The 27,105-nt window shown below is 39.8% G+C and overlaps 1 protein-coding gene across 9 annotated transcripts in view; it reads right to left on the bottom strand.

Moving 5' to 3' along the window:
• Positions 1–27,105, bottom strand: part of ehbp1 (EH domain binding protein 1) — a 163,632-nt gene that overhangs the window by 27,901 nt on the left and 108,626 nt on the right. For 7 of the 9 annotated variants that reach the window (XM_023327204.1, XM_023327199.1, XM_023327198.1 and 4 more), the window contains 4 exons: positions 25,499–25,650; positions 19,791–19,929; positions 18,733–18,833; positions 14,083–14,206 (listed from right to left, as the gene is read on the bottom strand). In XM_023327204.1, the coding sequence (XP_023182972.1) occupies positions 14,083–14,206; positions 18,733–18,833; positions 19,791–19,929; positions 25,499–25,650 (516 nt within the window). The remainder of the gene's footprint in view (positions 1–14,082; positions 14,207–18,732; positions 18,834–19,790; positions 19,930–25,498; positions 25,651–27,105) is intronic. The other 2 variants (XM_023327200.1, XM_023327201.1) reach the window with 2 other exon arrangements.

The raw sequence follows: 27,105 nt of genomic DNA on the forward strand, positions 1-27,105 counted from the left end.
TAGATCTACTGTCCTACCTAGGAAGGTAGTTCAAAACGATTTTTGCTCTCATTCACAAAGGTAGCACCAAAGTCCAGCTGGGGTATTTGCATCCATGTAAAACAAACTGACTCTTTGTATCTGCTGCCTGATGAGAAGATGCAAATAAATAGTAATTGAGTTTGGCTGAAAGAACTTTCCCAGACTTTTGAAAGTCTGGGAAAAAAGAAAAAAAATTGGAGAGGTGATCTCCCCCCCCCGACTGTACCACCTGGCCCCCAACAAATTCCCGATTCTCCTCATCGTCGTCGTCTTTTCTCTGTAGCCCGGTAAAAAGCCTGTGATGACCTGGGCGTGTAGCTTATTAACCTCTCCATCAGTTCTTATCAGCCAGTGAATAGCGTAGTCATCTGCTCCTCCTCCTGTATCTTAGAGGGAAAATTTCTCTGCTTGTCACGACTATAATTCGCTCCACACACAAACCCTAACGTACACACACACACACCCACACACACCCACACAAACAAAAAGAGGGTCTCAAACATTTTGTCCCAGGCCCAGATGTTACTGAACTGATCAACAGCTGTAGCAAACAGTGTGTATATGGTGTAGGTGTTTGCCTGGCGGTCTTCATGTGCGTGAGGGCCAGAATAAATTAATGGCTGATTTCCCCCCTTGCTTTGATGGCATTAAGAGCCCTCCTCTTCTCAATGTGTCACATTAAATGCTTTTCTCTCCTCTTTTTTCATCCGTTTCTTCTCCCTCCTTTTTTTTGACAAGTGGGGCCACCCAGCAGAAAGCAACTGATGCAAAATGCGAGAGTAATCCCTCCCCCCCTGCCATTCGTCACCCCTCCCGCTATCTTTAGTCTCTGACACAGAAGCCATTATCTGTGGGATTTAGTTAAAGAAATGCTTCATGTATTTGTTAGGCACTGGGTTTGTTTTCTCTCCTGACTGCTTTGCTTGAAAGTGGTGGAGCTAAGAGCAGAACGTGGATGGTGGTGCGGAGCAGGGGGTGAGTCACCACAACTGACTACTTGGAAAAAGACGTGTGAGGGGTTCACATAGTCATGTAGTTACAGGACAATTTTTTTTGTACAATTTTTATGAGAAAATTTGATGTTTCATGAGACTCCAATTTCCTTACATATCAAACATGGATATTGGATAAATGGATGGTAGTTGGCTGGATAGATGGATGAATAGGTGAATGGATAGATGGATGAATAGGTGAATGGATAGATGGATGGATGGATGGATGGATGGATGGATGGATGGATGGATGGATGGATGGATGGATGGATGGATGGAAGGACGGTTAAAATCGGATGGATGGATAAACAGACGGATGGCTGGACGGAAAGAAGGATAGATAAATAGATGTATGTATGTATGGATGAATGAATAAATAGATGGATTAATTGAATGAAGGAAGGATGGATGAATAGATGGATGAATGAGTAAATGGATGAAGATGGATGGATGGATGTGACTGGAGAAATGGATGGTATTTTAAACAACGGAGTTAGGAAAACAAATATTTTTGTCCCCTTCTCTGTTGAGAAATGTTTGTCTCTCTAGTCTCATTTCTAGAGAAAGAAACGACTGTGCAGATCTACTTCTTATAATGAATCAAGAAGCGCGTTTCTAAAAAGTTTAGAAATAATCTCAATCAACTACATTGTCTTGCGAACAAAATGCTCAGATTTGTAAATGAATGAAATTCAAATGTTAAAAAACAGAAGCTCAAACAAAACATCTCCAGAATATACTCAGCTGTTCTTTTGATCGAAGTTTCCTGACAGAGAACGCCATAAAAGACAAAAAGGTTTTATCTTAAAATTGCCTATTACTTATTTAGCAAGCATGCCTTTCTGCAGTGCCACCTTCAGGCTCTTTGGTGTTCATCCTCAGCCACATCAGTCCACAGAAGTAAAAAACAGAGCGCTCGCAGCTGAAACCGCCAGATGGAATAAGCCGAGGCCTGTGGGTTAAGCCAGGCGGGTTTAGCTCTCTGAGAGGCCGAGGTGTGAACTATTTGGGGAGCTTAGAGGGGAGGGGAAACATGAGATGATTTAGTGCTAGTGTAAATCTTGGTACCTGTTGACAGTGTTAATTGGGACAGCTTGACAAACACAACAAGTAGAAATCTGTGGGGGATTCTGATCTGAGCCAGAGCATCACCTCCTGCAGAATACACACCAAGCCCACATTACAGCTAAGATCAGATACCAACAGAGCTTTCCTCAGACATTTTTTTCATGAAGATACAGCAGTTTGTTGTAAGTCAATAATTCCTAAATACTGATGAAAAAGTACTAGTCTTACTGGTAGGTTGTTTCACTTATAACACAGGGAAAATGTCTAGTACTTTTCATCGGGATTAAGGAATTATTGGCTTAAAACAAGCTCCTATATCTTGCTTTAAAGTTACCTGTAACTCTGTTTTGTCTTATTTCAAGTGTAGTAAGACATTTGCTCTAGAATTAGTACAATATTTGCAAAAAGTACAAATATTTGTACTTTTTGCACTGTCATATTGAGACAGTAAGTGCAGTAGTCTACTTATGTTTTATGATTAAAGAGAAATTTCTGAATGAAAAACTTTGTGAACTGGAGGACTCCCTCTTCCTCAGCCTACTGACAGACAGATGCAGTCATTTTAGCTTGAATTGCTCCTCCCACGTTATTAGCAAAGAGAGGGAGGAGGGTGTGTGTAGGGGGGAGGAGTGTAGAGGGGGAGTACTCGATGCCCACCCCTGGGGTAGATGTTAGAACAAATTTGAGAGGTGTCATATTACACGCCTTGTGACAAGAGGCCGAGGGGAGGTGAAACGATAAATTTACTTAATGAATTAATCTGCAGACCAGTAATGGCTCTGCTAACAACATTAGTCATCCTCCTCTCATCTCTGAGCTGAGATTCAGTGGCATCCCCTCCCTCGTCTCCACCACTTCTATCTAAATCCTGCCTCTCTCTCTTGCTCTTCATACTCTCATAAATTAGTTTAGGTTCCTTTCAAACGATTACATAATTTAGACTAAAACGCACTCGCCTGTTTAAAAATGGTTAACTGCAAAGTTTTAAACATTTTCTATCCGTTTGTGTTCCTGCTTTTGCCCCATTGTCCCCAGTGTGTTTGTAAATGTGACGCATAAATCCCCTTTCAGTGTGGAAAAAGGCATTACATTACAACCGACACCAACACCAGGCGGTTAAAGCCTCTGGGCCTCGGCTTGAGCTTTGATTCAATACACAGATGCAAAATTGCTCTGTTTAAATAGACATTTAAATGGAAATGCAATGGGAAGGACAGCTGTTGGTATTTGTAGCCCCGAGTGCTCATTACAATGGGAAATGGGACAGAATGTGTATGGGTGTGTGTGTGGGGGGTGATGACAACGGGAGCAAGGCGAGCAGCTGTGTTAGCACGTGAATGGTGTAATTACTGGCCAAACCTCTGTCATTAACCTGTATTGTTGAGTGCCACCACATCTGTTACCATGAGAAAGCCTTAATTAATTGACTGCAAGGTTCAAATTCAATTATGTACTCAGACTACAGTTTGTTAATTAAGAAGGTGGATAGAAAACACACAATTAGCCAAAAATTATGGATGACTCTGTAAGACAGTTTGCGTCCGATTTCTGATGAACAAATTTTGAAAAAAAATAAAATAAAAAAAGAAACAGTTCAACGTTGGCGAGCTGGATCATGACAAGTCAGTAATATCCAGCAAACTGAGAGACTAAGCTATCTATAAAGAAAGCACAAATATAAAGAATTACATTTATTAATTTTACAAGGCAGACTACGTAGCCCTTTCTTTTCTTATATTGCAGTGCACCATATCGCATTAGAATTTTTTTTTATATCACAGACAATTTCAAAATAAATAACGAATTTTGATGTAATGTGTTTGATTATTAACTCTTCATTTAGTATTATTACAAGAAAACAGAAGCGGCATTTCTATTAAAAATATTCGCAAAACGTCGTCTACCGTCTGCTAATGTTGGAAAAAACACCATTTCAAATTGCAGGGTTTCCATTAAATAAGAATTGCAACTGAAGTCGCGTGAATAGGTTTGTTCACGTGGTAAGTTGTTAAACATGCAGCGCTCATACCAAAAAAAAATTGGTACGAGCCAAAATCTTAATTGATTGGCCAGGCTTTTTGAAGCTTGTGATCGGAGAGAAGATTGCAGTTGATGCACCCCAAATATTTTTTTTGTCATTTTGTTGATATTAACGTACAACAAGGTGGAGTACAGATAATGTTTAGCTGTTAGCGCACAACAAAAATAAGTTGAGTAGCAACTGAAGAAAATCTGTTAAACCTCGGGAAAATCACATGAATATGTAACTGTAGCCGTGTTGCATGTGTGTAATATGTGTGCCATGTTACACATACAAAATGACATAGCTGTCATATTATATGATTCCATAACTTGAAATTACAAAAATAAATTTGCTTAATTCAAATGCCAATTTCAAAAAACAAAAAACAAACATTTTTCGATAAAAAGTTCTTGCACTAGGATGAGGTGGTTTTTCGGCTGCATTGAAATTGGTGTATTTAGCAAAACTGCAATGGAAACAGTTGTTTGCATCACAAGTCACATGATCAACAACCAGACGTTGCCACAGAGGGAAGAGACGAAGACGACGGCAGGAAATGGTAGGAGGATGATGTCACAGCATGTTTTAAAAAAAAAATGTTATCACATGAACAAACGTATTCAGGTGATTTTAATTTCATTTTTTATTTCATACAAATTTAGTTTTTTCGACTTTGTGCACATTTGTACTGGAAACGCAGCTTGTGATTTAGCTTTGCCTGGATATAAATTGTGTGCAGCTCAACGGCTCCATGGACGTGTGCGTTTCAGCAGCTGCATCTCGGTGACGACGTGTTTGGCAGCTCGCGGCACTGTTTGGCCCGGCTGCTGCACGGGGTCTCGAGCAGAGGGGCGGCTGATGAAAGCATTGGCGGGATGCTCCAATAAAGAACAGATTATCATAAGCGGCCATTGTCCATCTCCCACTTGTTTCCAGCAACCCTCCCCACCTCCTCCATCCCCATTTACTCACTCCTCGGCTCAAAATGTTAATCGGCACCATCGCCGCCTGCCTGAGGAAGGACGGGGAGCCTGGCCCTGTGAGTGCAACTTTGAATGGGCTTTAGTAGGCTTAAAAATGATAAAAGAACAGCAAAACAGAAAAAAGTAGTCTGAGTTAAAGAGAAAAAGACAAGCATAACACGGAAAATGAAGACAGTATAACAGGAAAAACAAGATATATCCTACTTTAGTGAGCGTTAGGTTGGCTGCTGCAGGTCCCTTCATCCTAACAAACTCTCTTGCCTGCCTCCCGTTGTCTCCATCCACCCCACTCGTTTTATCTGAAGATTCTCAGACAATACCTAGAAGATCCCATTCCCTAATCTTCCTAAAAATCCCCCTTTCATCCCCACTGTTAAAGAATGTATGAAAGGCTGACACCGGGCAGGAGAAAAGAAGGAAGAGGGGGGAAAAAAAGAAGCTGCGCACATCTGGGAGCAAGGGTCGCGTCGCTGGGCTGAAGGGGCTAGAGGGTGTTAGGAGGGCTCCACACGGCTTGCCTCTGCACAAGTTGACTAATTAAATTGTTTTGCTGCTCAAACATTCAAATGGCCGAGGAGATTAAGGGCGGGAGCAGGGAATGAGAGTGTATATGAGAGTGCAAGGGGAGAGGGTGTTAATCTGTGTTCTGACCCAGCTGAACCCTTGAAGTTGTGCATGCACACACAAAACAAAACAAAAAAGCTCAAATCCTTTGTTTTGTCGCCTCAAAGGCAAGAAAAAATGCAATAGGTTTTAAAGGAGTGATCCTTAGATTTCCTTTCGTCCCCATCGGGAAAGAACGGCGAGTTTGGTCCTGAAGGGAATCCAGGATGATCCTAAACACATTCAAAACTCTCTCTGGACAGAAAGCAAGTGCTCTTTTCTGTAACCCCAACGATGATGAGAAAATGGCCGAGGGAGCACGTTTTCTTCTAGCTGCGCCTATCTCAGTTGCCATAGGCTTAGCTTACAAATTGGCTTCATGATTATCGATAAACAACAGTCTCAATCTCACTGCTCAGCAATCAAAATTCACGCAGCAGACAAAAAAAAGAAGCCCTCAGCGAAGCCCATGTTTTTTGTAAAGAAGTTAATGATATTCATCTTGTTTTTTGAACTGAAGGGTTCTGATTTTTAATGTAAGTACGTGAAAAACATGACTGAGAAAGGAAGCAAATGCTGAATAGCGCAGACGGCAACAACCTCGCTTCCCTGCATCTTTCGCTCTATGAACTGCAAAGGGTATTATAGCCCAAACACCACTACTTCTCTCAAAGCTGAGAGATTAGACTGGTTATCCCATTAAAGTTGGTAAAATGCCATTCTTGTGTCTTTAAGCTCTCATATAGGAGGTCAAGACGAGTCCGCCGGTGCTTACAAGGCGGCCGTGGATGTAATCTGCCCACAGTTGCAATAATTAATGTTAAGCTTCTTCTTCTTCAGCATTACGTTTGTGAAGGAACTGCTGCTGATAATACAGTCCAAGCTGTGTGGGCTGTTTGTGTAGCAAACATAAGATAAACGCGAGGATAGGCTCGTGTGACCGACTGTGGAATACGAATCCTGATTAAGAAACATTATAAGAAATCCAAGTAAATGATGGTTTTCTACACTGGAAAAACACAAAATATTACCAAGTAGTAGTTTGGCTCTAGTTTCTAGTGCAAATATCTCAGTAGACATAAAATAAGACAAAACTAACTTACAGGTAACTTTCACCAAGAAGCTATAGTTCCATTGGCTGGTTCTGCCAGTGGAACTATAGCTTCTTTAGCTTATTAAAGAATTATTGACTTAAATCGAGCTTCCTTATCTTGCTGAAACGTTTTGCCTTATTTTAAGTCTACTAAGATTTTTCACTTGAAACTTTGTGAGACTGTGTTTTATTCAGTGTATCAAGTGTTTGTAGGGTCGGATGATCAAGGTATAAGTGATCCTTGTGGTTGGCTTGTCGTATCTCTGCTGTTCTGGGGGCATAAAAGAAGAATAAATTCCTACAGGAATGTTTTAGAAATGTACTTGTTGTACCCAAAAAACAATAAAATAATAATTTTAAAAACCAAGAATTTTAATTATAATTTGTGTTTCTTAAATAAGTACAATGGAAATTAAACTTTGAAAAAGATGAGAGACAAAACACAAAACAAATTAGTGTAAAATTAATTCAATAAATAATGCAAAAATAATTGTTATATTTGTCAAGAATCTGTAATCTGTAATCAATGTAATTCAGGTTTTAATGCAGTCAGCTGCTGTTCCAACTACCACAGTTTCAGCTGGTGGAGAAAAGCAGAGCTGGGTGCCCATGTGAAACTCAACCTGGGGCCTCCTGTGCCTTTGGGCCAGCCCTGGGTGTTTTGGATAAGTGAGATTTAGAGTCGCTGGCTGATCCTTAGGATTCTCACGTCACTGAACCCACACCTCCCATTTAAATAAAACCGGTTCCTCTCGGCTGTGAAGCCGTCAACGGTCCGCTCCATCCTTCCCTGTGATTCAGAGCGCGATATGCCTAACATCTAAAAAAGGGTGCATTAAGCTCTTGCTGGATTCCTCCTTGTGCCATTTTCCTCTCGCCGACTTGCAGACACAAAGGCAGATTAAAGAGAGCGCGTGCCACAAAAACCCCCGCGTCAATCTTATCGGCTTCGAGTGCGATTTTTTTTTTTAAACGTATGTTAATCTGGCAGAGCTAAAAGTCATTCTCTCCACTCTCTCTGCTTGTTTATCTCTTATCAAATGCACAGTAGGTAAGGGGCAGCTTTTGCGCTGCAGCTAAGTGGCATTATTTGGATAATTGCGTCCATTGTTGCTGTTTATATAGCTATGTGAAACAGGAGGCCTGTGTAAATAGTGTGGGGGCTAGGCAGGGGGGGTTGTTAGATATATTCAACAGGGGTCAGCGGATTTCTGCAATGGTGCTTTAAGAGGTTCTTCATACTAATAACTCATCTGTATTCCAATTCAACAACTTAAAAAAAAAAGATGATAATATTAGTCAAAATACCACTATAGCATATTAGTCCTACCATGTTAGCCTGTGTTAGCCACATCCTTAAAATAAAGCTAGCTTTATAGGAAGGTAACAGTAAATATTTATAAGTATTCTGCTCAGCTTTCTTCTACTGTTAATATCTGGTTTGTTGCAGGAGGTGAAACGTTCTCCTAGTGTTGGATGTGTGAAGGACAGCGCTCCCAGAGGTGTAAGAATAACAAGTTCATTAGTCGAGGGGGTGGAGGTGGAGGCTGAGGAAGGGTTGCAGCAATTCAAATTCCCCCCCGACCCAGAGCCGGGCTTCCTGATTGGCTGGCTGCAGCGGCACGGCGAGACTCATTAGAGCCCAGCAGTAATTAAGAGTTGTTAGAAAGTGAATTCTCCAACCGCAGATTAGAAAATTAAACTATTTACTGATTACATATTAATAGAAGACAACAATGCCGCTTGCCATAAGCTTGGAAGGCGACCAAGGAATAAATCTGTGTACTTAATTACCATAAACAATGGGGGCATAGAAATGGAGTTTTATGCACACTCCCTCCTGTAATGTGTCTGATATCAGAAGACACTTGACAATTCTTGTTCAATTATCTCTATTATTTAATGTGCTGCGAACTGCCTCTGAGTAAATAAATTAACCACCCCAATTACTTTGGACTCATCTGGGGAGGGCCGCCGCGTAATAGAAAATGCTGCGGAAAGCTGCGCCGTGCCCGAACCGAGGGAGAGGAGGAGAGGGGGGAGGAAGGAAGGGTGGGAGAAAACTGAGATTTCACAAGGATGAAAAGAAACAAAAAACGCAACAAAGAAGAGGCAAGTCTTTGATTAGAGAAAAAAAATGGAGTGAATGACAAAGCAAAGACATGTGATATCAAAGAGAGGCGGAATGTGAGGCAGTGGCGCGCCTTTCGCCACGGATCTGCCCCCCCCTCAAGTTTTCCCCCACTGCTGGAGCGGAGAGATGAGCAAATTGTTCACGGGTCAGCCCGTCTTGTCCGTTCACATCTGGTCACCGGTGCTGGAGTGCGATGCGCCGCCACGGCAACGCAGCACACCGAGGTCACACAAACTCGCTTTGAGAGGGCTGAATCATGTGATCGCGTGCACTGCAGCGATTACTTTGCACATCTGAGCTGGTAGGACAGCTCTCATGCCATCCAACACCTCCAGATCTAAACCCAGCTAGGCTAACCTCTAGCTAAGAACAGGGATGAAACTCTTCCTGGCTTTAATGTTTACCCCGAGAGTGGTGGTATTACCATTTTACATTAAATTAAATTAGGTTAACCAACAGCAAAATTTAAATAGTAAATGGACTTAACTGATGTAGTGTTTCTTCAGTCATACTGACCACTCTAAGTGCTTTATGGTGTTTACACACATGACAATCCGGTGTTCTGCCAGATCTGTATATGTTGCTAAATCGCTGAACGCGTAGCACAAACTGACGGCTGTATCTGTCAGACAATGCGCTGTGATCACCATATGCTTTTATTTAATCAGCAACGTGACACCATAAGGTAGAAGTTAGATCGTCATACACTTTGTTATCAACAACTGTATGACATCCTGTCTTAGCAGTTAACCAGTCACACCAACATCAACCAACAGGGAGGCATGTTTTATATATCTGACTGCAGCTGCAACTAGACCTTGCTTTAAATACACTTTCAAACAACAATGCATGTTTAGCCATCTAACTATCACTAAAAACAATTTATTCACTCAATTTTGTCGTATCTTGTCACATATGCTGACCTGACAGCTCCTCTAAATGTTGCGGAGCTCTTAACGGGGACGCATGCATACTCACTGCATATATGCTATTCTGACAGCATATGCTGATCTGACATAACACCGGTAGTCTCAGTTTGACTGGGGTTTGTTTTGGTTGCATTTACCCAGAATGCCCTTTTGGAGCACTCTTCGCTATGCTTGGCATTCACACATCCGCATGTGTACGGTTTACAGAAAACATTCACTGTGTTGGAAAGAAGTGTGACACGAGTGAATAACAGTATTAACAATTATAATAATAAAAATGTCTCTTCTGCTTTTGATACTTTTTTATGCAGATTTTGGAATTACATTTTTAACAAAACTGTAACAAGATGGATAATCATGAATTTAAACAATATTGATAGATCGCACACAATTTTTATACAGTTTATTAGAATTACATCTCTAACAGCTTATTTAGTAGTCATTACATCTTTATGTAAACGATCAGGAGCTGAGACTCATTAAGTCTTAGGTTGGTAACCCCCACCGTGTACTTTTAGTTGAGTTATTCATTATTTGTTCATTTTTAAACTCCATTTTTACTCAACAGTGTTGTGAGAAATTGTATTTCTCTTTCTAAGTTTTTCTTTTCTTTTTTTTTTTAAACTTCATTAGTTAGGGAAAATATTTTTATTATTAACTCAATATAAGCCTACAAGATTTTTTCGAAGAAGGTTTCAAATATATTACTGGGGATCTTGAGTAAAACAGAGTTGGGTAAGAGGAAGTGTCCATGCCCAGTCAATTACATGGGGATAAAATAGATAAATGAAGTTACATTAGTGTTAAAAAAAAAAACAAAGAACGAAAAGATGTCTCTTTTTTTTATTTCACAGGGTTCAAGAGAGCAGTGTCAAGAAGTACTTTGTCTTCAAGTGGATGGGAATTGTATTATTCAGAGTACAGAAGAGGATATGCGTAATTTAGTGTTGGGTTACTGTGGTCAGAGACACATGATCGGCGTTGGCAGCTGATGGCACAAAGAAGCCGATTTCACATCTAAGTGTTGGGTCACACAAGTGAATAAGTACGGACTAGTAGGAGATAAAATGTTTCAAATTTACAAGCAGAATAAAGCTGGTGTTCTGTGCTGTCAAGTACCTACAAGTAGAAACAGAAACACCAATAACTGGTTCTCTAAACCAGTTTCTCTCCCAAAAACCAAATATAAATAAAACAACCTTGTTTCTATTTATGTAAATATCAAAATAATAACATTAAATGTACTAATGTTTTCTTGAAAAACTTAAGAACACAAACGTAAGTAAAGGTTGATTTAAAGAAATGCTGAACTACAGTCAGGTAGTGTTATAGCCTATGATTTCTCACCTACAATCAAACATAATTATAAACAGCGCCATGAAAAAGTATTCTTGCTAAAACTGCAAAAAGTTCAGTGTATCTGATTAGGATTTTACAGCATACATAACATATATTAGGGTGAAATTGTGAACTCAAAGCAAAAAGATACATGATTGACCAACTTTTAACAAATGAAAACCTAAAAATCTGCGGTGCGTTTTATTCAGCATGTCTTTTAGGGTAACTCTCCACCACCTTTAACCAGCTACTGGCTAAAATGTTCATCCATTCATCTTTCCAGTGGAAAAACAAAGCACTCCCTCAGCATGATACTGGTGCCACTATGTTTCACACAGGGATGGGACAGCAGGGTGTGGAGAGTTAGTTGTCAGCAACAAACTGTGGATATAGACTAGAAGTTCAGCACTGGAGTCAATCTGAGTAGATTGAGACTAATCTACTCACCGTTTGACTTGTGGAAACGGCACGAGGCAAACGTTTGCTGTAGGGCTTCTTATCTGCTTTCAAACTAGAACACTAGAATCTCTGAATGTATTTACGACCATTACATTCAAGTTGTCTTACTTGAGTCATTTGTTTAAGTTTTATTGTGTTATGTTGTGTTGTGACTGAGAATCGTTTCTTTTCTTATGTATGCTGCAATTCTTGGCCAGGTCCCTCTATTGGAAAACAGATCTTTTTATTTCGACAGGAAAAAAAAAGGTTAAACAAAGGTAATTATTATTATTATTCCTGCAACTCTTCCATAAACGGCAGATTTGTGGAGGCAATTAGAATAGAATAGAATAGAATAGAATTACTTTATTCATCCCAGCAGGTAAATTATTTTGTCCAGTAAACAGATTCTACCACCTGCGCTGGGGATTAAAGAAAATTAAATACAAGCCTAAAACATGAGTTTCAGATGTATATTTGTAAAAATAAAATGAATAAACAAATTGGAAAATGATGTAGCATTTTAGACTTCTTGTTGCTTTATCACTACGGTTACACTGATTTCAGCTTTCTGGTTGATCGCAAACAGGAAAATGAAGCAGCATTTTAAAATTGCCATTGTTCTTTCACCAGGAGTGTACCGCTTGCAGTTTTCTGGCTGATCGACAATCTTTAAAAAGCCTGATCTGCCAGATATTTTTGTGTTAAGAGTCGCTAAATATAGCATCAAAGTTACTAAACTGTCAATAGTCGAGTGGCTATTGCAAACCATACACATGCGGATGTGACCTGGTGGGCGTACAGTGGCTGAACCTATGCGGAGATAGAAATGCTTGGTTTTGGCCAATCGCCTCTTCCAGTAAATTAGGGAAATATGCACCAATTGATCGGTGCATCCCTACCGACCACGTAAAAAACCAAAAAAACTGACTTGAAAAAGCTTGAATGTTGGGGACAGTTTATAAAGATCCTGTAAATGAAAAAGATAACTGAACAACAAGTTGGTTCTGTTGCTAAGCAAAAGCACATATGTACACCGTAATAAGGAAACCAAGGATAATTTCTCGATATGATATCCTTTTTATTATTTTCTCCTCACCTTTCTGTATTCGACTCATCTTTTTCTAGTAAATCACATTTTCAGGAGGGGACTATAGGTGTGTATCTCTAAGCTTGAAAGTAAATAACCTGGCTTCTCGCTGGCCAGTGGCTGCTTTAACAGTTGGGGAAGAAGAAGAAGGAAAACAGCCCTTCAGATTGACACAATGGCGTGCGCTCCGACAGGGAGAGAGGGCACGGAGGAAGGGGAGGGCAGCGAAAAGGAGGAAAGCAAACACAACAAACGGCAATGAGATAGCCTCAATATCAGCACCCAAATGGGATGGAGAAGGTGAGCACAAATCTCAGCAACCCGGTTTCCATTTCTAAAAGCTCTTTCTTCTGCTCTGGCCCTGTTGCTTTATCTTTCTCCAGGATTTTCGGGGTTAAATCCGCCACCGACGTGTCAAGAAAAGCATAAGAGTTACTGTTAAATCACTACACTTTCAAAACATTTGCAAATATCAAAAAGAATTTCATGTTCTCCCCCGGCCCTGGAGCATTCCTGGGTGAGAAACGGGATGATTATCGTCACCAATGGCAGGGAGCGATTCTCCAATTTCAGTTGGGGACTTGACACAGCCGAGGCCCTTCTGTCTTTTTTTTTATTATTTGGCTCTGTGTAGTGTCTCATGTCTTAACAAGGCTTTACTCGGGGGGGCCCGAACCTTAAACAAAAAAATACAACAACAAAAAAAACTTCCAAATCTGGCTCTGTACGCCACACCACGTTTACGGGGCGCGCGAGCGTTTTGTGTCGCGGGTTTGTGAACTGTGTCGGTGGCTCGTGTTGTTCTCTCTCTTTGCCATTTCTTTGCCTCTCCCTTTAACTCACCCCCGTCTTTCCTTACACAGCATATCAATGAAGGCCAGATATGTACTGGGGGGTGTGTGTGCGCGCGTGTGTGTGTAGCTGTGCATGGCTGAGCGCAACTGTTCAATAGTTGGGGAGGCTGGCTGGGGCCGCGGCTGGCAAACGGCGGCAGCGCAGACTTCGGCTATCGCACCCAGTTATCGTTTCCCCCATGAAGGGCTCCCTTATCACCCCGGCCCAGAGAGGTCTCCCTTCTTCTCCCATCCCCGAGACACACTCCCCTCGTTCCCTCCCCCAACCCTCCCGTCTCCTCCCTCACTCCTCCTTTCATATCCACCCAGCGCTACGTCGCACAACATTCATCCAAGAGGGCGGGGGGAGGGAATTCAGGGGATTGGGGCAGGGGTGTGGGGGGCTTCAAAGATTCCCTCCGTCACAAACACACAAACTCTCCGAGTGTACATAAATGTGTGCGTGTGTGTGTATGCGCCTGTGTGTACGCTCAATTTGCCAAAACAGTTTTTCCAGTGTAATTGGGCTTGGGGTACCTGTGTCCATGAGATAGCGCAGCCTCTTCTCCACGCGAGCTGCTCGGGCGTCTATGTGCCTCTGCTCGCTCTCCAGCGCAGACAGCTCCCCAACCACATACTGACTGGTGTCTTTGAACGCCTTCTGTCGACCGGGAGAGAGCGAGAGCGAGACAGAGCGCGAAAGAATAGTTATGAGAGAGAGAAGGAGGAGTAGTGAGAGTTGGCATTAGACAGAGGGGAGGAGGAGGAGAGAAAAAAAAAAGAGAGAGAGAGAGAGAGGGAATAAAAGCAGATCGAGGCCGAGGAGAGAAACAGAGAGAATAATGGAAGTGATGAGGATGAAGGAAGAGTTGGAGGGAAATAAAGGCAGAGAGAGGAGAGGGTAAAATTACTTTAAAAAAAAAAACAGAAAATCAGTGCACTTGAAAAACATATTTCACCAAGAAAACTTCACACACAAAAAACAGCTGCGTTCTTTATTAATTTCTCAATGTTTCCTATCCCAGTGGTCAACTTTATTATTCATCTATGTTAGACTTTTTTCTGGCTGATGCAGATATGTGGTTTTCTTTTGAGGTCTATTCAAAGTTTCACTGATTTTCAAGGACTTTGACGCAAAATGGAAAAAAAAAAAAATAAACAGAAAAAATGTGCAGAAAGTTCTTTTGATGGAGGTAGTATAGTTTCAAATCCAATAAAAAGATTATTTCTATATATGTCCTTAACATGCATCTTTTTGTTTTACTGATAACACTTTATTTGAAGGTGTGCGCATTAGAATGATATTATTCTTATGAAGTCTCAAAATTACACTTTAATGCAGTTTTGCATTAAAGTGTCAACATTAACAGTTATAAACATTCACGAAGACTCCTTCGTTTCTATAACATCTGTTATGTCAGTCTTATGCAATTTTGATGCATCTATAGTAAAAAAACAAAAAACATAGTTTTCAGTATTTGACATATTGACCCCTGAACACTGATGATGATCTAAAGACAATCTGCAGATCTCTTTTATATCAATGTTACACCAACTTTTTGTTCCCATCAAACTTTCAAACCAGACTGTTTTTTCCTTAAGTATAAAGGCATGCTTTTGAGAAACTCATCAGAACTAGCTAATCATTTGGGCCAACAGATAATGTAAAAGAAAAATGAATACATACTTAGCCAAAAATGCAATTTAAAGCTGACAGTTTATTCATTTGGAAAGTGAAGCAGCAAAAATTATTTTAAAAATTGTTGACTGTGTGACAAATAGGAAAAATACACAGAAAATATGAGGTTTGAAGTCAATCAGAGCGCTTCAAGAATACCCAGTGTGTTTAATTGTCTTGACTATTGAACTTCAATGAGAAACACAACAAAGACCTAAGTAAAGCAATAATCACTTCAGAAGCAACGACTGTACACAGAATTATTGAAACTTACAGGGAGTTTAACACCTTTACTTACTTTATATCCAAAACTTAAGTTCTGTGGTTTAATTTATGGATTTTTATGGCTGCATGATTGAAAAATAGTCAAGATACTAATGCTGAATATTGTGATGTTGACATCTATTACACTGACCTTTGAGCATTAGCAAAGTACTAAAAATAACTAAAAATATACATCAAGTTAGGCCCAGTTCAGGTGGTGGGAGACAGAAGGACTAAAATTACATCACTGTTTGGGAATGTCTCCCATCCTAAGCAGAAAGCTGTTGCTGGACTGCAGATCTTACTCAGTGACAGACTGCCGCATCCTTGATGCAGAAAGTAGCATCAACACACATCCTTCCTCCCAGCAGCTGTTAGACAAAATAACCATAGCTTTTTTTTGTTTTTTAGATTATTGGCACAATGTGTTTGAGTTATAATCATTTCCTCCAGGAAGTTGTAATTACAATTATTAACTGCTAATTAACGTGTCACTTGCAAATTTTCATGAACTTGCAGCTTTCACTAGTTATCATAACTTTTCTAAAAATCTGACCAATCACCGTTTTCTGTATTTCCGTCTTTTCTGACCAATTCAACTCAGCGTAATTCTGATGAATCCCTTTAGCCCCCCTTCTAATTTAACTTCCTGTTTCACTGCATCTCCTGAAAGCCGAACTTGAAAGATAAATGCATGTGACAATAAACAATGCTTTTATTTCTGCAGATGTTCATATGTATGCATTTCATGTTAACTTGAATGACCAATATGGAATTCTTCTTTTGCTCTTTGACAAATCCTGAGGACATGATTTTACTTATATTAAAGGTAGCTAATAATAACTTGAACATGTTATTTGCACCTACATACACTAGAAATTTTAATATAATATGCTGCAATCCATTTCTTTTGAGAAGGGTATGTGCAGTAATTTCAACTTTTGTATAAAACGGTGTTATGGCAAAAATAAAGCTTGAAAGCTTTTTACAGCTTTTTGGAAAAAGGAGTCGCAAAATCAGAAATTTTAGGCCACAAAAAAACATAGCAACATCCCGAAGAGACTGTTGTAATCTTGTCCTTAATATACAATGTGTTGTTATTAATTTATTTGTTTTTATATATTTTTAATATTTTATTTTTCTTTGAACCAACATGCTGCTGTTACACCTAAATTTCCCCACCATGGGACAATAAAGGACACGTTTATTATAGTATATTTGTGAACAGACTTATTTATGTTTTGCAGTTCAGACTCAATCCACCTGCGGCTCACTTCTCCTCCAAGTTTATTAAATTAAACCTTTGATTCAGTTCTGCTTAAACCCTCAAACACACTCTTCCACTTCAGCAAAGTCTTTCCAATTTCTCAAATATCCCGACACCAACTCCGCTCAACACTGAGACACACACACACACACACACACAAATACACAACCCCATCATTCTATAAGCATAGGCGCTTAATAGACTCCCCATTTGTGACCCCTCTTCACCTCTGTCTCCTGGCTGTTTGCTATTCTTCAGAGAGACTCCCTCTGAGTGAGGAAAATGTTTATTCAAATTTAACCACTGAGGATGCATCCGAAAAATATCTCCATTTTTATTGCTGATGCACTTCGTTTTTCTTAATGGGAAGGAGAACTAGTGAGCAGGAGAAAAAGTTTTTTTTTTTTCCCTCCCCTTCATTCCACCCAGGCCAGCACTTTTTCCTGTACTCTTTCCAGCATACGAGAGAATGCATTCATGTAGCTCTGTGCACGCCTCATTTGTACAAGTGTGTGTGTGCGCGTGCGCTAAAGATTCCCTGCAGCCTCCCCTTCTGCGCGCTCTCGCTCTATCACCATATTTTTCCTTGGCAAATCAATTTTACACATGATCAGCCCACTCCCCTTGCTGCGCTCGGCCCAGCCGTAATTAAGAGGAGGGAAATTACCATATATATTATATTAATGCAAACATCATTCAGCAGGTAATTCTTGGCTGATCGGGATAATGGAAAGGTTGAACACCCATTAACCCTGGGGCCCGGGCACCGGGAGGAGGGCTGTGTGTGTGTGTGTGTGTGGTTGGATGAGGCCGAGGTGGAGGGTCGAGGGCAGGAGAGGACTGCTTGGGAAGATGGATTCACCTCGTGGTCTCTAGTGGCCCACATGCTCAAACACTCAGCCACTGAAATAATAGTGTTCTTATAAACACTCTCTTTGAGAAGACAATGTGAGATGTGTGTATTCTTAAAGGACGTGAACACGCACACACACACACCCCTCCACACAACGGCCGATATCTACTGCTGTTATAATTAAGGTGGCGGTGTGTTAGATCAATACTTAGATGTCCCCGTGGTAACGAGGGGACGGCTGAGGTAAAAGTGAGAGACTCAGGTGGCGAAGTTGAAGACAAGGTGGGAAATGTAAGTGTGGCAGGAACAGAGAGGGAGGAAATGTGTCGAGATTAGACACTAGGGCTGAAATGATTAATAGAATTAATAGTGAGTACTGAAATAATTGTCAACTGGAGGATATAGTCTCTAAAAAAGCCCATTTGCTAAAAGAACATATCCAGAGAAGTAATTAAGGAATATATACATTTTGTATTTAAGGCGAAAAACCTTCTTTGTTTTTAAGTATGTTCTACCCGCAACTCCTGAAGTTTCACTTTTAGCTTCACCTGGTAAAAATTCTAGAAAATTCTTACTAAACACCTTTTGCACCTATTTATTAATCAAAAAATAGTCAACATATTACTAGAGAGGGTTTTTTAAGGTGGAGATCCATCCTTTGCTACATATGACCAAATGTACACTAAAACAAAGCTATGTACATTTTTATTTTCTTATTTACAAAATGGAGTTAAATTATAGTTGCATCTTTTGATTATTTCTAATATTGTGTAAAAAAGGCTTAAATGGTTAAATGACAAATCTACAGAATGTGTCAATTTTTATCCGATCAATCGTCAGAGTAATCAAATATTAAAATAATCGTTAGTTGCAGACACATAAGACACACAGCTGATGATGAGAAAATAAAACAAGTCAAGTAGCTGAAATGATCTCGAGTATTTAGACACCCTGATGTTCTCCGAATTGTTCTGTGTCCTGCATGAAAATCTAACCAAGAACTGGTGACAGAATCCAGAGTTTACTAAAAAAAAAAACAGCCCTCACAGATTTTCTGATTTGTGACTTATTTTGAACCAGACATCCTTAATTTTTTGCTTTTGAAGTGATTTTAAATAAACACACCTCTTCTTCAAAAGGTCTGTGAAGGTCAAATTCTGTTGGTGAATCTCCGTCCTCGTCAGCCTTCTTTAAATCTTCAGGAACGGATTTCTGTCGCTTCACTTCTGAAAGCAAAGAGACAAAAAAAAAACCCATTGATATTAGCATAAATAAATCTACATTGATATTTGATAGGAATACTTGTATTGGTTATCCAGAGTCCTGTCCTTTATGAAAGGTAACATTTTCATGAATTTCCAAGAATTTTCTTGGAGGTGTGGTTTCACAATCCAGAGTAAAATTACAATGGTTTCATTGGTTTGTTTTTCACAAACGTGGTATTAACAGTTACAAAGCAGAAAACAGTGCAATGACTATCACTGTCACATGACCAAGCAAATACTAATAACCAATCTCCTCCTCCAGAAACATAAAGACAAGAAAATGGAAATAAATATCATCTTTTGATATAGGCCAGTTTTATTTATCGGACCGATTCCGACGTGTTTAAAAACGACAAATATTGGACGGTAGCAATATTGGTGCCGATATATTGTGTGTCCCTAGAACTGCAAATAGGACGTTCTTTAATTTAACCTTCATTTTACCAGAATTAAAACCTCTTTTTCAAGGGAGTCCTGGCCACGAGGCAGCAACAAATATGATACAAAAAATACACAGTTAAAAGAAAATGTCATGTTATAAAAAAAACGGCTACATGTCATTGAATCAGCCTCGAGCATTTTTAGTTTAGATTTAAACAACTAAACGAGATGAATTTAGTTAACCTAAAAGTTTCTTGTAACAAGTTCCAAGAGGAGGGAGCAGAGTTGGTCTAGTCTAATCCTGGAAAAACATTCATTCTTGTTCTCTTAATAGAACTGAGTACAATTAACCTTTGACTGATTCAGTGGTCATGAATGACTTTGTCAAGTAATAGACAACATTAAACAAGATAATTGCAGAATGGTGCCAAATTACCAACCTACTAATGGGAACATTTGTTTTCAAGACTAAGCTGGATGTGAACTGGCCTCCCTTGCTAACTACAGAGGTGCGTGTCTGAGTTACATTGTCCTCACCCGGTCTGTTCTCCACATACTGACTGAAGGACTTCAACTGGGTCTTCCTCACAGCGGAGTCCTTGTTGAAGACGACGGGACTCCGCAGCCTCTCCGTGGCCCTGCGCAGGCGCTCGGCCCTCAGCTCTTCAGCGTTGTTCTGAGACACACAGAAATACACAACCTACTCAAGAACAATGATCCATCATCACGATACAACACCTGCATGAGAACAAAACATGAAAGAGCGAATCTTAGGTCTGCTTCAGACATTTTATTAAATACTGGTCCAAAGTTGCTCATATCAACCATTTACACAGCTACAACCAGAGCAGCGGAAAAAACTGGTACAAGTTGGTATAGAAGATGTGTCAAACTCAAGGCCCAGGGGCCAAATCTGGCCCGGCGTAGCTTTATATGTGGCCCCCTAGACTCCAAATTACATCAATAAGTGCATCCACTTTTTTGCAAATCTGCAAAATTCACACAAAAATCAATTTTTTTTCAGATTTTACTGCAGTTTTTTTAATCAAAATTGGCCAAAAACATTGTTTAAGTGACCTCAGCCTTACTTAATGTCAAGTTGTAGTCCGTGATCAATACTGCGATTAGTAAAAAGTCACATTTAACGTCTTACAAATCCTTACTCTTTGTAAGGATTGTAAAAAATCCTTACAAATAGTACTAAATTAGCACCACAAAATCTGATTTTGACTGCAAAAAAACACAAATTTGCTGCTTCGTAAGCCACAAGCCATTCAATTATTATTTCATTTTAAGGAACACTTATTAAATGCTGAAACAAAGAGCAGTTTTATTGATATTTTAACAGTTTAAGGCGATTTATCAGTAGATTCTGACACAATCAGCCCTTTAAGAACATTCAGATTTTTGATATGGCCCAAAACAAAAATGAGTTTGACACCCTGGTATAGAAGCTTCATTATAATTTGTTAGTATGTGCCACTCTAAAAAAAAACACACACACAAACAAGCGCGTTCATTCTCTGTCTCACTCATGAGCAAGACAAAAAGGAGGCAATTAACTTGACTTTCAACAAAACCTCAAGCCAGAAAATATATTCAGATTATGCAAAATGCCCCAAAAAAAAAAAAAAATACTGCTATTGTTTTCAAAGTGAGCACATGTTAAAAAGCTACACGCTCCCTCTATCAGGACTGGTACGCAGAAACGCTTTATTACCGACACTCCCGAGTATGCCAAGCCGAGTGGAAAAAGAAAACCGACTTCGGGTTGAGATTGACGTCGCGGCAACGTTAATAAGACGGCGAAACGTGTAATAAAGTCGACAATTAGGGCAAACACGTTCCACCGCTTGAGACGGAGGGAGATAGTGAAGCAGGGTGTGCGGAGCCGGGGACGGCTGATAGAGGCGGAACGGGAGAATGGGGAAACGGGGCGTAGACGAGGAGTTGTTAGAACGTCTTCACATTATTGACTCTCAAAAACAAAGTCAGCAATTAGCCTGTTTGCACTTTGTTTTGTTTATTAGTCTGTCAGCTTCCGCTAGCCTCTTAAAACCTTGTGTCAAATTGAGGAAAATTTATTTATGAAGTGCTTTGGGCTTTTATACAAAAAGGCCAATTAAATATTTTAAAACAGGACAAGAGCTGGGATATGTGGAAGCACTGATGTCCTTGAGTGTGCTTTTGCGTGTGCATGTGTGAGTGTTTGGATGCACATGCACTCATGCTCGCACAGCTAGTGAGTATATTTACATTTACTGAAGGGCATAAAAAGTAAAGAGCAAGAGGATCTCAAAGCTGAAGGTTCTCAGATGATGATGTCTCCTAACTGAGTAACAGAATGTTGGAATACTTTGTGTTTGTAGGTTTCCGGGAAGCATGGGCACATACTTTAAAAAGGATCTGGTGTCAGAACCATTCAAAGTTTTTTGTTTTGTTTTTACCAGTGGTGGGCATGGTTAGCTAAAACTTTAACTCCGTAAACGCGAAAGCTCTACACCAACACAATGTGTAGACGAAGCTAAAACTAAAGCGCTAATTTAATTTCAAATTCCATCTGCCCTTGAACGACTAGCACTAATTTAGCTCTGACAACATGTTTTACATATTTAATAGTGCCTTCTGATGTTTACTTTCATCTTATTCTCTACTGTCCATGTTTTATTACGTTCCTGTATATTTATTTGAAATAAAGTTATGGGGGGGGGGGAAGAGGAAGAGGCAGAGCAAATGTGAGGAGAGGAAACAGAACTGCTGCATAAATAGTCTTCACCCACTTTAAAATGAGAGCACGAATATAAACGTCTATCTGAATTCTTAACACTCGATAAGTGAAACTTCAACACAGATGTTGAACTTTTTCAACTGAAAATTGACAAAACAGTAAATTTTTAATAAGTTGGATAAGTTTTTAAGTGCTTAAAATCTTATCCAAGAAAGTTCACTTAGGGGAAGCTATGAGCTTAAAAGCAGTTTTTGCTAACTAAGTAGTTAGCCTGACTCAATAGGCCTGCTAATTATACTGCTCTATAAACAGCAAAATGGCAAAAATGATATTCTCCTCAATTGTCATGTTTACTTAACTGTTAATCCCCTCTTGTTATTAGTCAGTGTATAAAAATAAAAAAAATATTCTATTAATTACACCATGTCAGTTTTGCTATGAATGTTTAATACTGTGACACTGTAAAACTGTGGTATTTTTACTCAAGATTGTCATACAGTAAGAATCTCATACTCATTCTTTCTCTCTCCATTATGAACATTTTTAAATCATCTTTTACCAGAGGAAAAAAAAACGACGTTCAGCACTTCAGATCTCAATCTTGTTTAGAATCAAACTGCATAAAATCATGATAGAGTTTGTGTTTTACTCCCAGTGTGAACTGACTCCTGCAGGGTTTCAACTGTTCTTTTTCTTGAGCTGATCTTGAAACTTTTATCACATTATGACATCTAAAATTTCAGAAGAAAAGAAGAAGGCAACACAAAGATCCACAATCAAAGATTCACAATAAATAATTCATAAGCTTATATAAATAAATGTTTAACTGGATGTGTCCTTGTCATTTTTCTTATGAAGATTTACAAAAAAACACGTTTGTGCTATGCTAACATAAAACTGCAAGTCCTTGCACCGTTTGCAGAGAATAGTGCATTTAGCAAAAATGTAAGAATCCTGAGGGAACTGATTACAGCCCAGAGCCTTCCTTACTATTAGCAGATGTATCACTTAACTGTTGCAAAGCTGTGACTTGTCGTTTGGTTGTTTATCTGCCGCCACATTTCAACCAAAGGCGAAACCATCTCAATCACTAAATCTCACAAGCATACCGAACACCTGCCCACTTGGCTACCCCTCTGTTTCCTTTTCACACTCTGGCACGAGCAGATATTGGGGTGTTTGCCCCTTCTTGCTCTTTCATTCGCCCTCCATCTCTTATCGCTGCTGCTATCACTGTGGTAAGCTGCAGCAGTGGTGATTCAGGGCTTTTAGTGCATGTGAGTCTGTAAATGTGCATGCAGGGGGCTGCGTGACTAATGTTGCAGTCTGCTGAGCGTCGCATGCCCTTATCGTGTGCTGCCGAGGCTGCGAATACACACAATCGGTAATGAGAGGGACGGTGTGTGCTGGTGGGTGATGTTCTTGCAGGGCGTTACGCCGGCCTGGAGGACTCTGTGGAGCCCCCAAGCCTCCTCATTTTAAAATCACAAACATAATGCAAACTCGCAGCTACTTTCAGAGTGATATCTTAAGACAACTGACGAAAATGTAGACAGATGTAGGAAATGAGGCTTTTTTTCTCCATAGTTCAGTTCCTATCACTTTTTTCACCTTCACAATCAAATGTGACAAAATTGGCCAGTTCAGTGTTCCTCCACCTTTCCGATTCAACTATAATTCTACGCAGAGCAAATATTGCACATCCTAAACGAGGTGCAATGAAGATTTGTCTAAATTTTTTGCTGAAAGGCCTCCACATTAAAATGAACAAATGAAACGTTGCACATTTTGATAAATCAACCCATAAGATTGCAGTGATGTCAGTAACGCGTTACTGACGTTGGACCACTTTTTTCAGTAACGAGTAATCTAACGCGTTGCTATTTCAATTCCAGTAGTCAGACTACAGTTACTTATCGAAATCACTTTGAGTTACTGTGCGTTGCTATTTTCTTTTGTAATTTTATTTTATTTCTGTGAGGATTTGAGTTTTCTTGCTTATTTTAGGTTTCTTCATGCATGACAATGCACCATCTCATGCTGCAAGGAATACCACTGTGTCACTGGCTGCAATGGGCATAAGAGGGGAGAAACTCATGGTGTGGTCACCATCCTCCTCTGACCTCAACACTACTGAGAACCTTTGGAGTTTCCTCAAGCAGAAGATCTGAGGGTGGAATGCAGTTCATATCAAAATAGCAGCTCTGGGAAGATACTCTGACATCCTGCAAAGAAATTCAAGCAGAAACTTTCCAAAAACTCACAAGTTCAATGGATGCAGGAATTGTGCTGTGATATCAAAGAAGAGATTTATGTTAACATGTAACTTGGTCTGTTAAGATGTTTTTTGATTGAAATAGCTTTTGATTTTAGTACATGTGACCACTTAATGCTGCACATTCAAAGAATGACTGTTTGCAGTTCTTTATAATCCATAAAATGTTTAGAAAATCTGCTGCGCATAATAATTTGGAACAGAGCATTTTGAGTTTTTTATTTTTGAAAAAAATCCTGTTGTCACGGGGAGCTTTGTTCAGTAAAATTTGATTTATACTGTAATAGTTCATGACTTGAAAATTATACTGACCATCATTTGCATTGACCATTTAAGAAAATATCACTTGCATAATAATTTGGAACATGGTATAGAAAAATGATGTTCCAGCTGCTTTGTTTCATCACAGTTGTGATTTAGTGAAATTTAATAACCAAGACAAGTGGGATTGACAGATTTTTTTAAAATGTCGTCATGTCAGCACCAATGAAGCCATCTTTGAGGTAAAGACAGGAGAAAAAGGTGTACCTAGTGATGGAGCTCCCAAACCCACTACTGGCAACTAGAGGTCCAACATTTGGCATTTTTAGGTCGCATGCTTTAGCCCAGGACAAATCTTTGGCTGATTCTACTTCTGTGAGGGTCAAATGATTACATGCACACATACGCACTCTTCCAACCACAAAGCACTAAGCCTTTTAGGCTTTGAACACAAGAGGGTGTTTATGTGAATAGCTGATCAAAGACATCCCACACTGCCGTACACTCTGAGAGTTTAACTTGTTCTGACAGCGATGCACGCATTCGCTTTATTCTACTTGACATTCAAAATCAATTAAACAGATGTTCAGACTGCCTGGCTGCCACGTCGACTCAATATTCTCATCAGAAGCTATAGACGTAACTCTCCTCCACACCTGTCCCCTCACACACACCTAACAGTCTGGAAAGGTCGCAGTCAATAGAAGGGACGGCAACATATAAATATTGAGCACTCAGATGCCACGTGTATGTTTGTCATGGCTTTAAACAGACATGAGAGGGATAAACTATGGTCCTCCGTGAAGGTTCAACTGACAGACGAGTACAAAGGGTCAGCAGGCTGACAAACGGGGTCAATCTGGTCTAATTGATTGGACTGAACCTTTGATGGTGCCTAGAGTAGGAGGAAAAAAACAAAAACAGACAAAACAGAGAGAGAGTTTGGGGGAAGAAAGAGGCACTCTCAGTGTGTGTCGGTACCTCCAATCCTGCAGGGCTGAGCGGTGAGGATGAGGAGGTGGTTGGGGAGGATGAGGACGACGTGGAGGAAGGAGATGAAGGGGAAGTGACTCCTCTTGCACTGGTCTCTGTCAGCTTCTTCAGCTTCAGATCCACATGCTTGCTGTTTGTGCCTGAGAGAGAAGAAAGAGCATAAGAACATGGAAGAACCATAACTGACCAGGACACGCCAAAACTGCTTACAACCGAGCATTTTATACACTTCTGATCAACTTACCTTCACTTAACATTAATGTAAAATTAATTGGGTGCTTTTATGATTTCTTTCATTGGTTGTTTCTCCGGGATGAATTCAGACAAACAACTTCAATAATTTTGAGAAACAAAGCTTTCTCTAGTTGTTAGTCGGTAAAAAATGTGCAAAAAGGCTGAAATATATACAAACACTACCACTAATATCTCCATAAACATCCATTAGATAATTGCAGCTCATTTACACTGATTTCATAGCCATGAAAAAGGTCCTGGAATAATTCTGGTTCAATATTTCACCATATGTCTGGCAAAGCTCATTTGAATTAGGGGTGCACTGACAAACTGGCCCATGTTTCCTTAATTTTATAAAATTGGTTGATACTTACATGTAAAACTGATTCGTAATGGTCTGAAAATCAGTCACGGTCCCCTTTTACTCCGTCGTGAAAAAGGACTGACAGGACATAATAGTCGCCCCACTGTAGAAAACTTAGTGACTTCGCCAAATATTTAGCAACTTCCCAGAAAATTAAAAATATTGGTATCACCCAAATCGGCATGTCAGGCTTTTTAAAGGCTGGTGTTTGGGCAGGGGACTGCAATCGGTGCACACCTAATTTAAATTTCTTCACTTCCAGGCACGAACCCATCTTTTCATAATGGTCAATACATTTTTACAGTGTTGAGGTCTGAGCTATTCCAGATGCCTAATGTTAATCTGTTTATACAGGTATCTGCATTGTAACCATATAGATGCTAATTTAAGGTTAAAGTTAAAAAGCACTGCTTAAATTTTTCATCAACTTTATCAAATGCACCAGTACTAAAGGAAGCAAAACCAAAATACAGCATGATGCTAATAGCATACTTAACTGTTGAAACAGCATTTTAAAGTCTCGTCTCCAAAAATAGGTGCTACTATGGCTAAATGCCATCTTTGTCTCCTCTGAATAGAAATGCAGCTACAAATATCAGTCAAGTATCAGGTCACTTGTCTTTATTTTAATGACACTAGATTGGGTATCCTGTGGAATAAACAAGAAGAGAAACCTTTAACTCTCCAGGGAAGACTGTCCTTACTTTCTTCCAAAAGTGCATTTGTGAGGTCAAACACTGATGTTGGAAGAGACAACCTGCTCTCTAATTCAGAACAAAGATGTTTTGTTTTCTTGATTTGTTGTGTGGAAGCTTTTCCACACAAAACTCGATTATCAAAACCACTTTGTTTGTGTGCTGTGCACGGTTGCGTAGGAAGGGGAAGATGCCATTCCAAAGGTGGTTCCACAAAATTGGGAGCATAAAATTGCCCAAAAATATATGTGTATGCTGAAGAGTTAAGCGTTCCCTTTGCTGGAACTATTGGGGGGTAATTT

Source organism: Xiphophorus maculatus, chromosome 22 (assembly GCF_002775205.1).
Source record: "Xiphophorus maculatus strain JP 163 A chromosome 22, X_maculatus-5.0-male, whole genome shotgun sequence".
Taxonomy (NCBI): Eukaryota; Metazoa; Chordata; class Actinopteri; order Cyprinodontiformes; family Poeciliidae; genus Xiphophorus; species Xiphophorus maculatus.